At 29.6% G+C, this 17,543-nt stretch overlaps 1 protein-coding gene across 1 annotated transcript in view; it reads right to left on the reverse strand.

Annotated features, from left to right (window-relative positions):
• The window catches only part of LOC100211359 (uncharacterized), a 20,816-nt gene extending 4,409 nt beyond the window's left edge, over positions 1 to 16,407 (reverse strand). The window contains exon 1 of the mRNA XM_065814182.1: positions 16,121 to 16,407. Within this exon, the coding sequence (XP_065670254.1) occupies positions 16,121 to 16,364 (244 nt within the window). The 5' untranslated portion in view covers positions 16,365 to 16,407. The remainder of the gene's footprint in view (positions 1 to 16,120) is intronic.
• Positions 16,408 to 17,543: the final 1,136 nt, after the last annotated feature.

A 17,543-nucleotide genomic window follows, 5' to 3' on the forward strand; every position in this document is an offset into this window, starting at 1 on the left:
ACTCATCGAGTACATCACCGTTCATAAATATAGGAAGATCTAAATTATTGCGATAACGATTGGCTGAAAAAAATTGAGTTTTATCTGAATTAAAGTTCACCAGCCACTGTGAGCCCCAAGCTGTAGCAGAAGTGAGATCCTTTTCAAGCTCAAATGCCCCCTCCAAGCAATCGGAAGGTGTTGGTTTCTTATCACGACAAGAATAAATGGTAGTATCATCAGCAAACAATGCCACCTTAGATGTGAGAATATCTGGAAGATCGTTAATGTAAATTAAAAAAAGTATAGGGCCAAGGATAGAACCTTGAGGAACCCCTGAAGTTACAGAATAAGAAGAAGAGTGTTGTCCATCGAGGACAACTTTTATGCTACGATTGGAAAGGAAAGATTCAATAATCTTAAAGATGTTGCCGGATACACCATAAGAAGAAAGCTTATGGAGAAGACCAGCATGCCAAACTTTATAAAACGCTTTTGAAATGTCAAGAGCGATGGCCTTAACCTCTCCACCTTCATCTAATGCATGATAAAACCTGTCAGTTATTACTGTTAGCAAATCAGCTGTAGAACGAGAAGATCGAAATCCATATTGATGGTCAGAAAGTAAGTTATTAGATTCAAGATGAGAAATTAAGTGTTTGTTAATTAAAGATTCAAAAACCTTGCTTATGATAGGAAGAAGACTTATGGGACGGTAGTTAGATCAGATCGCTCCCCAGAATTTTTGAAGATAGGGATAACAGATGTAGCTTTCCAGCAGGCTGGAAAACAAGACTCTGATAAGCACTTGTTGAATAGTTTTGAGAGTATAGACGACAGCTCCGGAGAACACTTCTGCAAGACAATAACAGGTATGTTGTCTGGGCCACAAGCTGTGGAAGAGTCTAGGCAGGAAATCACTTTAGATACAGATGCTGGAGTGATATGAATGTCAAGCAATGGATCAACCTGTTTGTTGGCAATATCAGGTAGAACGCAATTAGTGGAATCAAGAGATGATATTGATGAAAAGTTTTTAGCAAACAGCTCGGCTTTGTCTTTAGGTGAGGTGACAAAGTCTGAACCGTACTAGAGAGGTGGAATTATAGATTTGCCCTTATTATTGATATTATTAAAGATTCTCCAGAAGTCACGAGAGCCTAATTTTTGAGATGAGATACGAGATTTCATGACCTGAGATAGCGGGTTTTGCGTTAGACAAAACCTTTTTACAGTTGTTTCTTGCAGTAATAAACAGACGTCTGTTTTCTGGAGAATTGTTTTGCTGATAAATATGGAAGTAACGGTTTCGATTGGCAATCACAGCAGCACAGTGTGAGGAAAACCATGGAGGAGAGTGAGGTTTGACCTGGAATCGTCGAGAGGGAATAAAAGATTCCATGCCTGCCTGAATCCACGAAGTTATGTAAGAAGCACATTTGTCGACAGGAAGTTGAAAGATTTCTACCCATCACGAAGAAAATCACGGAAAAAATCCCAGTCAGCTTTACTGTAATTGTAAGAGGTTCGATAATAGGGGGATTCAGGTGATGAAGAAGAATGAGATATTAGTTTTAGAGAGATCAAACTGTGATCAGAAGCACCTAAGGGTGAATGTGGAGAAACTGAGCACTGACTAGGATCAGAAACAAGACATAAGTCAAGTAGAGAAGGTAAATGATTAGGGTTGTCAGGAAAGCGAGTTGGAAAGTTGACTATTTGAGTTAGGGATTGAGAAAGGCAAAAGTTGTGGGCTTTAATGCCTGCAGAGTCACTGACACTAGAGCCAAGCCATTCAGAGTGGTGAGCATTAAAGTCACTGACAACAACTATATTAGCTGATGGATAAAGAGAGAGGGCTTGGTCAATATGATCGGAAATAACATCAAAAAGAGTGCAGTCTTGAGATGAAGGAGAGCGATATAGAACAAAGAGAAAGGCAATAGAGTGAAGTGGTGCTAAACGAAAGCACATGAAAGAATAGTCTGTGGATTCAAACCTAGTTTCATGACAAACAGGTGAATTCTTACGAATGTAAATGCCCAGGCCAAGCATGTGACTATTGGAGTTTTACGAATCAGAGGAAGATAACCATCAACACTAAGATCACAAGATGAGACAGCTGAACTCAAATTAGTCTCACAAAGAGCAAGTAGGTCTGGTGAACTTTGCAAGAGATAAGACTCAACAGAAGAAAAGTTACTTCGAAGACCACGAATATTAGTGAATGATAGGTTTAGAGAACTTGGTGATGATGATGGTTTTTTGTGTTTTATAGTTTTTGGTACTTTATTCATTTTTAAATTAGGTTGAAGAACTTGACTCAAAGCATAGATAGTACTCAGGACACCGTTTAATAGCCCAAGCAATTGCCTCATTACTACTAATAAACCCTAAGCCGTAACAAAGGGCTCCAAATGTGGCCTCCGCAATTCACACCAAAAGTACAAACAGGGACACCATCCATGCGCAACATGGCACTGTTAATACTTTGATATTTTTCAGCTGTTTATGGAATCAGCCTCTCTGAGAGCTACCACAGAGTTCGGGAAACCTGACTACCAGCCGGCCTCAGAACCATAAAACTGAGTTTTAGAGCTGTACCCTCATAAGGAGATAATAGAATGAGTTGCCTAGTCATAAAAACAGTGACACAAGCAAACCCATGCATTGAGTCAAGAAGATCCAGCATTCAACATCCTAAACTGGAAACAATGTATTAAAAATACATCTGCGCCAGCCTAATAGATGAAGAAGGGGTGCGAGGCTGGTCAACAGATAGAATCTGTTTACCCCTTAAGTCTTTGCCTAGGAGGCCTTCTACAAGACAGTAGCTGGGTGCATTTAACATCTGCCCAAGATGAGTATTTTTATCGAGACACCATCTCTAGCCTTTACTCAACCAAGAGCCCCAAGGCAGGGGTGTTTTAAATCGGAGTTGGCATCTCCTAGCCTTTGCCTAAAAAGGCGTATCCTACAAGGCAGCAGGACATGAAGCAGATTGTACTGGGTTACATGTTACCAGTAGCAGGATAACCTGATCTGACATATCTTTTGTACGCATTGAACCATAGACCTGAGTAACTTGTGTAGATACTTTTTCAAGGTTTGATTTTACTTTCCTAATAGTTAACAGATCAGGAATTTCTTCTGATTGGAGGCTTTGTTCAACCATATCTCTAATCACTGATTGGGCCTGTTCAAACTTGACTTTCCAGTAACTTGCCAACCCTTTCCTTTTACATGCGGGAGACAAAATGGCTAATTCAGGTGATTTAAACAAATTTGACGCTGGTGACGATGTTTGTTCCTTTTGAATACATGCAGCGGCTCACTCAAATTTATCTTGTTGCATTAAGTTAACATTTAAGGCAAAAGGTTATACCAACTCTTTTTGAATTAGAAATAAGGACTTTTTTTGATGCCCATTTTTTTGATGCCTATATATTGCCTAAGGGTCATAAACCCTTCTCAATTAATTGATTGCATTAAGTTGAATTAGAATTCTTGGCATTTCTGTATTCGTGATGAAGATTTTTATTAACCTGGTTGAGCAACTGAGTTATGGTTTTAGTGTCCGGAGAAGAAATAAATAATAAAATTTGTTTTGAAAGGAGGTACATTAAACCATCGTAAAGGTCCATCAGTTAATTACACAACAGGTCTTTCTATCCTCTTCTCAGTAAGGTAATTGTCAAATTCTTGACAAGCAGCCGTGAAAGTGGCACAATGTGACATCCCATTTTATGATGTTGTAACAAATAAATGACTAATTTTTTCTACAGCTTCTTGTGGTAACATTTGACTTGTTATTCCAACTTTTTTTTATAAAAAAAGTTTTAAAAGTTTTACAGCAAAAAAGAGCTATAAACAAAATAGGTAAAAGTTGTTATGACATTAGTAGGTTCAAAAGTTTGGACTTTTCTCAGTTTTCCATATTATTCTCAGTTCCTACTATAGGCATATTAACCCACGGCATAACAAAGCATTGACACACTTGCATAATATAGTAATTGGTATTATTACAAACTTAATTTTATAATCACACCAGCTGTATAAGTCTTCGGGCAAAAATAAAAAACTTTTTTTGCAAAAAAAAAACAAATTAAAACAATTAAAAATCTATCAGTTACATTTGATAAGAAGTAGCCTACTTCTTATTTTTTTTTAACTGTTATAACACCCTTTTAACTACTGATCAGTGTTGATTGGCAACCTTAAAATTATTTTTTCCAGCGTTATATATATATATATATATATATATATATATATATTTATATATATAAATATATATATATATATATATATATATATATATATATTTATATATATATATATATTAGGCCTTGTTACGTGATTTCGCTGCGTAGCGAAAACGCGTAACGCATTTCTAAGTAACATCAAATATAGCATTTTGATTGCGTCGTTAGAAATTATGTTGCGTCACTCGCGTCTTTTCAAGTACCGCATTGTAATTAAAGTTATTTTATTAACGCGTTAAAAATCATACAAACAGTTTGTTTTTTTCTCACTATAACAAAAGTTACAAATAAAAAGTTCTTATTTAAAAAATCATTTTTATTATTTTTTTCAAATATGAACTAAACTTTATTTTGAAAAAAATATTTTTTTCATGAAATGTAAAATGTTTGTTTATTTTCTTATGATTTTACAGTTGGTTTTTGGTTATTTTATTAACTGTTAATAAATTTTTTCTTATTTAATATGTGAACTCATTTTAATGTTTTTAAACAAGAAAGAGTTTTTTTTTGTTGTTTATCAGTTACCGATAACATATTCGTTACATTTTTTAAACTATTATGACTAAAAATAAATTTTATATTTAAAAAAATTTATATATTTAATTCCTTAAGATAGTTATTAAAACTTAATTTTTTTTTAACTAACTTTTAACAATAACAAAAAAATTATTTAACAAACTGTTTCTATAACAAAAAATCTATTAGTTTACAATTGCGGTTAAATGCTTTTACTTACGACTTTATTTCTTCTGAATAAACGTCACGTTAACGACAATCAAAAGATAATTTAAATATTCTAAAAGATATAAGTTTCTGCTTAGCGCAAAACTGCTGAACGCGTAGGCAAATCGCCTTTTCGCAAGCAAAATGCGAGCTGCGTAACGCTTCTTAACAAGGCCTGATATATATATATATATATATATATATATATATATATATATATATATATATATATATATATATATATATATATATATATATATATGTATATATGTATATATATATATATATGTGTGTGTGTATGTATGTATATATATAAATTGTTGCCTTTGGGAGTACATTAAGGTAAAAAATGATTCTTTTGCCAACAAATACATCACTTTTAATTACTTATGACTTTCATCTAACATTTCTGTGTTGTCAGAAAGTTAAAACCATTAATTTAATTACAAATTAACCATTTTTTTTAAAAACCGCAAAAACGCAAATTTAATTCACCAGAATGTTTTTAAAAACATTCTGAATGTTTTTAATATTAAAAACAATGTTTTTATTCTTATTTTTTTTTAATAAAATGTTTTTATTTTAATTTTTTTACTGTAAATCATGTGCGGAGTGTTGCTTCATCGACTATATAACCTGACAGAGTGCTGCTACATTGACTATCTTATAGTGCAAGGAAGTGCTGCTACATTAACTGAAGGTTTCGTTGGGACAGGCAGTCTATCAAGTAATAAAAAAAAATTCCGGTCTTGCATTTAAATTTTTTTTGTGTGTCAACAAAATATGGAAAAACTTTCTGACACTCAGTTAGGAGTTTTTTTGATATAATTATCAGAAAGTTTTGGAATATTTAAGTTTTTAATACTATAGTATTTTAAAACTAAAAGTTTTAAAATACTTAAAAAACTTTTTTACATATATATTTGTATTTTTGTTTATCTAATTTTATATTATTTTAAACTTTTATGTGTAAATTTTAAATAAATTTATAGTGATTTAAAATTACATTAAATGTGATATTTAACTTTCCTAACTTAGATAAACAGTAAAAATGTAAATAAAAAGTTTTTAAATAATAAGAATAAATAAAAAATAATAATTTATTAAACATATTAAAAAAAAAGAAAAATCTAAACCAGAGAATAACCGTCATTAAAAAAAAAAGCTTTTTTTAATTTTTGAATCATCTTGCCTGTTAATGATAACATTTTTTTTCACTTTAAAAAAAAAAAGATCAATTTAATTCACAACTTTGTCACACATACTAAATACGTTTATGTGTCTAGCATAGCACCTTAAATTTGAGGCTGATATAGGTTGTTTTTTGTTTTTTTTTAAATTAGGAACTTTTGAAACTTTGGGAATTTTAAACAAATTGGGAATTCTGCGTTATACGTGGTGCCATCAGGCTGGCTAACGCCCTGTCATCTTGAATCTTACTTACTCTCTGATAATTAATAGAGATTTTGATCTTCTCGTTATACACCTGACTTACTAACTGCTGCAACTGAAAGATTCTATTGTGCATTAGATAGAGCCACCAAGGCAAGGGCTAATGATTTTGACATAATGATAAAATTTTGCACAATAGTTTTCTTTATAAGCTTTCTTTATATGGTGTATCTGAGAGTTTTTGAGATTATTAAATTATTTTTTTCTAACCACAGTATTTAAGTAATCCTTGCAGGCCAATATTCTTCTTGATTTATACATATATATCCTTGGTCCTGTATGGTTTCCTATCTACATTAATGTTTTTCTGACAAGCTTATATCTAAAGTAACTCTATCTGCTGCAGCCCTCGAAAGTAAAAAAAAAAGGTCAGCAAAAAATTATAAATCTAAAACAATTTTAGGTTAGTGTCAGGTTGGTTTTTTGTTGTTGTTTTTTTTCAAAAATATCCTATTGTACAACTGATAAGTCTGATTTTAACTCTTATAAATATTTTATTATCAACAAACTGCAACATTTATACTTTATATACTCTTGCAAACACTGTATTTATATACAAAATGATATTCTGAATATAATTTTTTGTTTAACTAAATCCTTACAGATTAAGGACAAGCTTTGTTGGTGAAAATGATACTCATGCTCATCTGTCTATTCTACAGGTTTTGAAAATTTTATATCAACTACAAGTTTACAACATGTACCATCAATGCAGGTCACAATGAACAGGATGAAAATGAACATAAGTACATTAGTAGTAAAAGGTGAAGAAACAAATACAATAGAGCTAAATATTTTGTTATTATTTTATTTTTTCAATTATTAAGAAAAACTTAATAATTGAAAAAATAACATTAAATTTATAAAATTTTTATACAACTTTTGTTTTCTTTTTTATAAGGTGGTTGTTTTTTTAGCTACCATATTTGATACAAGTCCAGGAAAAATACATATTTTTACAACAATTGAAAGTTTTGATGTGCAATTTATTCAGTCTGTATAATTAAAAAACTAATTTGTTTTATACGCTAGAACTATGAGAAACTTTGTTAATTTTTTTTCCTTACATTTATTTGTTTTCACATCTCATCTCTTTTATAAATTTTTTGCTATATTTGACATTTTTTTCAATACTTATATAATAGGTAAATAAGAAAATAAATTGCTATTTATTTGTAAAATATATTAACTGATTAATAAATTTTGTAATGACAAAGAAATAAAATAAAAGAATAGCATAAATTCTTATATAAATGTATTTACTACATTTGATGCCTTTCTGAAATTGTTTGCATTATATTGCAAAATTCCCAACGTTAATACAAATTAGTAGAGATAATGAACAATAACGAACATAGCAATTGCTCTGTTTGATAAAATGTATTTAAAAAGTTTTAATTAAATTTCAAAAAATTTCCCACTAGCCCACAAGCTATCGGACCATTGTCAATAACAAGAGTTCAATAGGAAATATGATAGTTTATCTGTACCATTTGGAGAATCTAATGAAATTGCAGACGAAGTGAAAACAACCAAATATTTTATATTTGAACATTAGTATAAATAACTTTTTATTATTTTACATAAAAAACTTGTTAGAAAATAAAAAATTTTTTTACGAATAAATAGCAATTGATTTGATAGAAACAGTTTAGCAAAAACATTTAAAAAACGAATTTAAAAATTGTGTATATTCCTAGCACAAATAATAAAGTATTTCTATAATATACTGACTGACAAAAGTCACAAATAACTTGTATATCAAAAAAAAAAATTTTTTTTGTTATGTGCTTTTTCACTAGAACAAATGCCCTGAAAACAGAAAAAACAAAAACAGTAAAATATTTAGGAATATTATCGTTTTGACAAAATCTTCTTTTTTTAATTTTGTTTAGTTTATTTTATTTAGGTTTTCTATTTTGTATAGTATTCATTCCTTTCTTTGATTATTGCTGTTTTATTTTCTGTAGTTTCTTATAGCTTTGTTGCATACTATATAAAAATGCATACTATATAAAAATCCAGTCAAGTTGTTTAAAAAAATGACTTTAAACATGAACGAACAAGGCGTATGGCTGCACACACTTCCTGGGAAGGCTTGACACACCATAATGTTTCTTAACGAATCCATTATAGACACTCAAGATATAATATATATCATATATATATTATATATCTAGAATAGATACCATATAGATATAAGAACAATCTAAGCTTAGGCAAAAATCCACTTGCAAAACAAATCTATCCATAATCTAAAAAATAAAAACATTATGAAGTGTTTAATGTCGCCCCTAATGGGGTAATCATTATTCCCACCTCGTTTTAAAAATACAATTATGATCATATAAAATAATATAATTACTGCATAATATTGACCAAGCCTAGGATATTTCCAGGAAGCAGGATGATAAAATGTTCTGTTAAAAAAAAAGGTAATGATTAGATTAACAGTTTTCTTCTATGATGTAAAAATATTTAAAAAGTGTTCATATTCATCCTGATTGAAAACAATTTACAAGGTTGCGACATCATGTAGCAAACTTGTAGATTACATGTTGTAAACTTGTGCAAACTAGTTTTTGAAAAGACATGTTGAACATATTAGTATAAAAACTAGTTTACAACATTTATATTGTCTTACCAACTTTGAATAACTTAGTTGTCATAAAAATTTTTCTTAGTCAAAAATATTCTGAGAAAAAAATTCTAAGCATGTTTTAATTGAATACAATTAATCAACATTATTTATAGTTGATGAAGTCCCCTTGTGCACTATAGATATAATGTGGTAGTAGACTAGTGGTAAAACATTTGGCTAACAAGCAAAAGTTTTAGGTTCAAATCTGCACCCTCTGAAATTACTGTGCTCAGCGTCCTTGTTTTAAAATCTTAGTTATTAATATTGTTTGTTTTAAAAATCAGTTGCTTCTTTGACTGAAGTGGACACTGGAGCAATAGAGGTGAATTTATCAAATTAAATTATTAAAAAATTACTGTACATACACAATAATAAAAATTTGGAACTTTAATTAGTTTTTAAAAAATCAGTTGCTCCTTTGACTGAAGTGGACACTGGAGCAATAGAGCAGGCTTGGTCTGGAAGCGGGAGCGATTGCTCTTGAATATTGACCACGGAAATAATACTTGCAAAAAACTGGCGAGATTATTTAGTCGTTTTGAGAACATTTCAAATAACACAAAAAAAGCGCAAAAGATTATTGGGCCAATGAGAGACAATTACAAAAACTAAGGTTTGGTTAGAGGGGGCTATAGCCCCGGGTTGGTGTTAGAGGGGGCTATAGCCCCGGGCCCCGCAATGTTAAGGGCCCCAAAATATTCAAGAAGACTTTTTTTTTAGTAATGTTTACGCTGTGGCACATAAAGAAGGCCTTCATAATAAAAATAGTCCCCGGCCCCGAAAAGTCCAACAAGATTCTAATAAAACTAATGCTAGTTTAAGTTTTATTTAAGCTAAATTATTTTATAAATAAAAAAATTAGTTTTTTTAATAACTAATTTATGCTTCGCGTAGTTTGAAAAGTTTAACATATTTGAAACAACTCTTCTTAGTAAGATGAACAAATGAAATAAATAAATCATTGAGTTACTGTAGAAATTAAATTAACTAGATAAAAATTAACTAAAAAAGTTAAAAATACTTTATAAAGAGGAAGCTGAACTGCTTCACAGTACCGCTGATGTTTGGAGAGTGGGCTTTTTAATTTTAATTAGTATTTAAAACAGAAAAAAGAACTTTAAGTTTAAGTATAAAGAGTTTGTAAGAATGGCAACTAAAGCAAAATTAGTTAGAGTTAGTAAACCAATATCTAAAACTTTTAGAACAATATCTAAAAACTTTTCTTTCTTGGGGGAAAGAATCAGTTATAGGGTACACGGAAGAAAATGGATTAGTTGTTAAAATATGATGTAAGATTTGTGCTAGGCACAAAACAGCATTATTAAAAGATACTTTAGTTAAAGAAGCATTGAATTATTCGTTTATTGAGGGAACTTGTTTGGTGACAAAACAGGTAAAATTAAAATGATTTACTTTTTAATTTTTAAAACCATTTATTAAATTATTTAATTTTAATTGTGAACTTTTTTGATAATAATAAAGGTTGATCCCCATCTTAAAGGGCAATGTCATAGGTTGGCGGTACAAATTGAAAATGGGTACTCTGAAGATCCTGGAAGTAGTCAAGTCACCAATCTTGATATAAAAAACTCGGTACCACATAACAGCTGTGATGCGTTATCAAAGATGTTAAGAACTGCCTATGAAATGGCTCAAAAACCGAGCATGCCACATAGCCATTTCGAGACGCTGATAAAATGTCAAAGAATTAATGGTGTACTTCTTTTAGAAGGAAAATGCAACAATAAAGCAGTTTATTGATTTTTTTATAACTTTTACAATCCTTTTTTTTCTAAATGATTTTTAATTTTCTTATAACATTTTATTTAACTTTCTTGTCGGTTTGTTTATATTTTTTTTGTGTGTGTGTGTCTGTGCAAAACAAACACAAGGTCAGCATAATAATAAAAGTAATCGTTTAAGAAAGTAACTAAAACAAACAACGCTAAACAGGCATTAGTTTAGGGATCGTCCATAAATAACACAACGCAAAATTTATTAAAAAAATATAAGTAGGAGATCATTTTGCTTTTTGGCGCGGCGATTTTTGTGGGACTTTAAAGGTTGTTTATATACTTAATTTAATTAATGACACTGCGAGGAAAAATATTTGATCCTTTGTCTTTTGTCTATAAGTTTAATTTCGCGGTACGTAATTTATGGAAGATCCCTTAGCGTAAATAAAAGAAATCGTTATGAAAAGTAATTAACACAAACAACAAACTTTTAGAGCTTTATTTTAGCGTAAATAAATAGAATCGCTGTTGAATAATAAAAAAAATGTATATAAAAACTTTTTAAAAACAACATTTTAAAAATGGACTAAAAAGTAAAAAATAAATTATTTCACGAGACCCAAGGACTTTATGTACATACAAAACCTGAAATATCCATTAAAGTCAATGACTGAAAATATGTTGGGCAACTAAGTACAACTCGTTCCTATTGGCGCCCAATATTTTTAGTCATCGGCTTTATTGGGTATTTTAGATTGAGTATGTACACAAAGTTCTTGGGTCCCGTGAAATAGTTTATTTTTTATTTTTTAGTCCATTTTTAAAATGTTGTTTTTAAAAAATTTTTTTTAATATATTTTTTATTCAAATTTCTTTTTTTAGCACGTGAATATATATCCTGCATTACCAGTGCTGTAAAAGAAAAAGTTGCTAAAATCATCAATAATAAAAGTTTTTCCTCCATTCTCTCCGATGGCTCACAGGCTAGAAAAACAAAGGATGAAAAAGAGTTGATTCTTGTGTGTATTGAACGTGAGGGGACCCCTGCTTACTTTGTAGTATCTTTACTTGATATGAACAATTTGGGTGGTATGAGTGCTAATGCCATTAAAAATGCTATTGACAGCATTTTTAATGAATCAGGTAATATTCCTTTAACTGCGGCAGCTTACAAATCCAAACTTGTCAGCGCGACGGCCGACAGAGTAAGCGTCAATTTTGGAATTTATAATAGAGTGTTAACACAACTAAAAAACGATAGAATGTAGCTGATTAAAACTCACTGCGTAAACCATCACTTAGAATTAGCTATAAAAGCTTTTATATTTCCATTTTTAGTTTACTTTGCAATTCTGGCAAATTAAAAAGCGCGGTTAAAAAAGCTGTTGAGGCTTTGATATTACATACTACACCTTTCCTAAAATATCAGGAACACGCTTTATAAGTCACAGGAGACGCGGCTTTACAAGACTATTACATAACTGGTCTTCGCTTATTGTGTGTTTCGAAAATGCTCTTGCAGATCACGACACCAATGCAGATTATGAGAGCTAAGATTTCTGGGATATCCAAACGGTTGCATGAATACAGACTATTATGTATAGTTTGCAGTTATTTGGATATTTTACAAAAATTAGCTCCGTTATCGCTAGTTTTTGAAAAGAAATTGTTAATGGTAAATGAATTAAAATCAGCAGTGGATGTAACTAAGGCTAGTTTAGACAAATTAAGCAATGAATTTATCGATGATATTATTGATTCATATTTACTAAAGTTTAGAATCAATGAAAAGATGGTACAACTAATCTTGTTTCTTCATATTTCAAAGAAGGCCACGAATTGAAAAAATCAAATCCAGAGTTTGTTGAGATTGAACTCGGCAACGAGCCTAATCTTAACTTGGAATGTTTTAATTTAAAAATACCAGCAATCAACATCATTCTGCCATTGATAAACGATAGATTTAGTTCGCTGTTAAATCCCATAATCGAATCAACGGATTGGTTGGATTCAAAATTATGGACAGCAGACAGCATGTATGACAATGCCAGCATCTCTTTATTACTAAAGGAACTTTTACCCTCTAGAGGTTCTTCCGGAATGGAAGGCTGCAAAACTAGTAATAAATACTCAGTACACCATTGCACTTACACCACTAGATAAATACTCAGTACACCATTGCACTCACACCACTATATTATCGTCTTGATTCAGCTAATGCTAGCAATGTCACTGATTATAATAGCGAAGATAAAGCTGCTACAGTAACGATTTTAGTTCTACATCTGAATCGGATGGATAAACATTTTATTTCAAAAATTTTTACTCGTAAATCACTTTATGTACGTAATTATGTTTGTGTTTTGTTGTGTATGCTTTTGTTTCGTTTATGTATGTTTGTGTTCTGTCTCGACCTCTAGCGCGGTGCTGATCCACTTGTAAGTCACTTTATGTATATAATTATGTTATTGTTGTGAAACAATATTGTCTAATGTTGGATATAGCTCCTTAACTTGTAGTTTTGTTGAGCTCTCTCCTTATGGGATGCGTCATTACTGTTTGCCAACTTCTCTGTAGTTTGTGCACAAAACAGTTTTCTAGTTTTATTGCTTAGATTTAGTCCCATAAAATCATTTCATTACTGAAGAGTCCTAGAGGACAAAACAATATTGTTTGTTACTCTTGAGCCCTAACACAAGGGAGATGGGAATAAAAAGGTGGGTGGGATTTTTAGTCTGAAAGTTTCAATATTTATCAGTTACTAGTATGTTTTTTAATTTGTAAGGCCAATTTTCACTTTAATTTTTTTTTTAGTTTTGATATATAATTTATTTGTTGACAACAAGTAAAAATTAATAAACAAGGAGGGAGTGGGGTGGCTTAATGAGCTTAGGGTGGATGCGAAAATTTTCTTAAAATTAATTTATAAACTTCCGTCCCACTCACTTCTATTAAGAAATATATATATATATATATATATATATATATATATATATATATATTTGTGTGTGTGTACTCGAGAGTACACACACACACAAATATATATATATATATATATATATATATATATATATATATATATATATATATATATATATATATATATATATATATATATATTTGACCTCAGGTGCGGTTCTTGTTTATCCGCGAGTTACTTTGTATGCATGTTTGTGTTTAGTAACCAGAAACTTCTTATATGTTTATTTATATGTTTATTATATGTTTATTAATAATTTTATTGAAAACGCAATTATTGTTTAAAGTCTTTGTTTACAAAATAAATCGTAAAAACTGTTTTATAAGATTACATTAGAATAAAAACAGATACACAAAATAACATTTACATAAAAAATACATAATTTTTAAATAAAAAAAAAGAATATACTAATAAAATCTATTATTTATAATAAACTTTCAAAATTTTGATAATTTAAAAAATATATAAATAACATTTATTTTTGTAAACAAAAAATAATAGTTTAAAAGATTTACGGCTTTGCAGATGTGGCTCAAAGAATAAGCCATAATATTAAAATAACAGTTCGTTTGATAATATATTCTTAAAACAATTTATCTCAACTTAAAACAATTATCTAAACAGAAATCTCAAAACTTAACCAATCTTGAACAACTCAATTTTTAAAACATTTCAACAGAATGCTCTAGAACTTTTTTCACTTAGTCAGCGTATTTTTAAATCAATAGAGTTAGTTTGTTTGTAAATTTGACAGGTTTTTAGTGTTTGCTTTTTATTCTTTCGCATCAAGATGTTTTGAGAGCATTCAAGTTTATGTATGTTTCCATGCATGTCTGTATAACAAAAACTTTTTGTTTTACGGACAAATATGTTTAATGTTTTCAAAAAAACTACAAAACCTGGCCAGTTTTTTGCAACTAAATATTATTTCTGTGGTCAGTATTCGAGAGCGATCGCTCCCGCTTCCCAACCAAGCCTGATAAAGGTGAATTTATCAAATTAAATTATTAAAAAATTACTGCATATATACAATAATAAAAATTTAGAATTTTGATTAGTTTTTAAAAAAACCTAAAAAACCTATTTGGGTTGGATTTTTTTAAAAACCCTGGGTTTTTTCCAGCCCTGCCCCTGAATAAGGCAGAGTTTTTTTGCTTGTTTCTTTTCATTATCTTCACTACCAATAAGGCTGTAAGCAATCACGATTAGAGTTGGAAGCTACTGGAAGAGAAAATATGAAATTTATAGATGAAGATAACAATCCAAAGACAACTAAAAAGATTGCAAACTATAGGAGTCAGGAAAGCAAGATGAAGGAAGTAAATTCCAAAGAACTGATGTTTGAGGAAAAAAACTAGATGAATAAGAGTTTTTGGAGCACTTAGGAATAGTCACAGAAAAAAGACAAGACTTAATTGAATGACGAGTAACACAAGAATGAATTTTAGTAGATGACACAAGAGACGCTTGCTCTTTAGAGCAGTGCCCATTATAGTATTTATAGAAAAGAGGAAGAAAAGCAACATTACGACAATGTGATAATGGCTGGAGTTTGGCTGCAAGAACAGGTCCAACTATGTTTACAATGCATTTTTGCACCTTGTCTAAAAGAGAAAGGGCATCATAAGAAGATCTGCCCCAGATATGACAACAATATTCCATACAAGGACGGATTAGAGATTTACAGAGATAAAGAATAGAATCCGGAGGAAGAAAGTGTTGAGCAAGATAGAGAGATGCAACCTTAGCAGATGCTAAGGTTGCATCTCTCATTTTGCAATGGATTTGATAAATTGAATTTGATAGTTATTTGCGAAAAACTAATCCTCTAATTTGACTCTTGTATCTAATAGCCATACTCTTTCTCCCATTCCAGTTAAGCAGATTGATTACTATGTCTAATCATTGTTAGACATCAAAATCACTCCGGCTTTAGATACTTCAGTCAATTCTCAATTAAACTCTTCTACAGCTTTTGGTTCAGACAACATTTCAATCGTAGACTTACAAAAATATAACTTACTTTAATCCTTGCTAAACTATTAACAAGTGCTAAATATAAAAAAAAATTATTTGGTCTTTACTTAATAACTTTCTTTGTAACTATTTTATATATCTGACATGATGACATATGGAACACAATCAGCATAATATCAAAAGAATATATAAATTAAAAAAATATATATATATATATAAATATTTTTAAAAAGTTTATAAGCAGCTATATTAATTGTATTACATAATTTTAAACATTTTTATTTTGAATTTAGTTTACTTCAAAAAAATGCTACTTCTATCTGAGAATATATACTTTACTTTTTGTTATATTCAATTACTTTATTCTTACCTATAGTTTGTTTTTCCACTCGTAACACTGCCTCCTCTGCATTTTTGTCATCAATTTTACCAAACCATTTTTGGATTTTTGAATAAAATGGTTTTGGTATATGCATTTCGCCATACGATATATTTACATCAAACATTTGGTTAATTAAAAGCCAATCTTTGTCTAGTGACCCTGACTTTTGCACATTGAGAAAAGTTTCAGCAAAATCGAAAATGCTTTTACACGATAGCCTTCCAACACTCATTATCTTTATATATAATGTATAAATACAATGTATGGCTATAATGATTATAACATTAAAATTATATATACTAGAACATGTGTTTATAAATAGGATGCTCTAGGAAATTATCTGGAGGTTTCTCAAGACCTTTAAAATTTTAATGTGTCTCTAATATTATGTAAAAAAAAGTTTTTCAAAAGTATGTCATGTTGGGTCTCAAAAGAAGCAAAATTTTGTAAAAATTTCAAAAAAAACAATTGTTTTTTAAAAAAATTGTTATTTTATAGTTTATTGCAGAAAAAATGACCTTTTAAACTAAAAATTAAAAAAGTTTATTTTTTTTAATTATAATATCAAAAAAATCTTAAATAATAATTTTTTTATAAAATAATTGTTATTTTTGAAATTTTATTTACATAATATTAGGGACCCATTAAAATTTTAAAGGTCTTGAGGAACCTTCAGATAATTTCCTAGAGCATTGATATTTTTCCAGAGTATTTCTGAAATGAATACACAACTTTTGCACACCCAGGCTAAACGAATTGTAAAAAAAACTAAAATTCACTCCACCCTATTGAATAATTTGTTTAGTTTTTAATAAAATTTTCTTTACTAAAGTATATCTATTTTAAAATTGAAAACTAAAAAAAGCTATTTTTTACAAGTCCAAACAATACCAGTATAGTTGTTATAGTTTAAAATCATTAGTAATGATTTTAAACTATAAAACAGTAATACAAATAGTTTTAAACAAACTAGTTTAAATTAAGACAATAGGTTTTCAACATGTTTTAATGTTGTGTTAATAACAATCTTGTAACTAATAATTACAGCATTATTAATACTATAAATTAATAAAAAAAAAAACAATTATAAAAAATTATTATGCAATAAAATCAATCAATCAATTTTTTTGATAGTACAATATTTGCATGTATAAACAGAAATATAAAAAAATACTGGTATATACGATATATAAAAAAAACATCTGTATAGAGTTGTGTATAAGGTATAAAAATTGTCTATTTTTATAGGATAAACGAGACACCATAACCTTTACGAGATATCTATGACTTTAACGGGTCCACTTGGTTTTTTAAAAATAATTCTTAAATTAGTTATAAAAATAATTCATTTAGCATTAATTCTTGAAAACCCGGGAATCAAATCTGAACCGTACTGCAAAATAATTCAGTA

This window comes from Hydra vulgaris, chromosome 12 (genome assembly GCF_038396675.1).
Source record: "Hydra vulgaris chromosome 12, alternate assembly HydraT2T_AEP".
NCBI lineage: Eukaryota > Metazoa > Cnidaria > Hydrozoa > Anthoathecata > Hydridae > Hydra > Hydra vulgaris.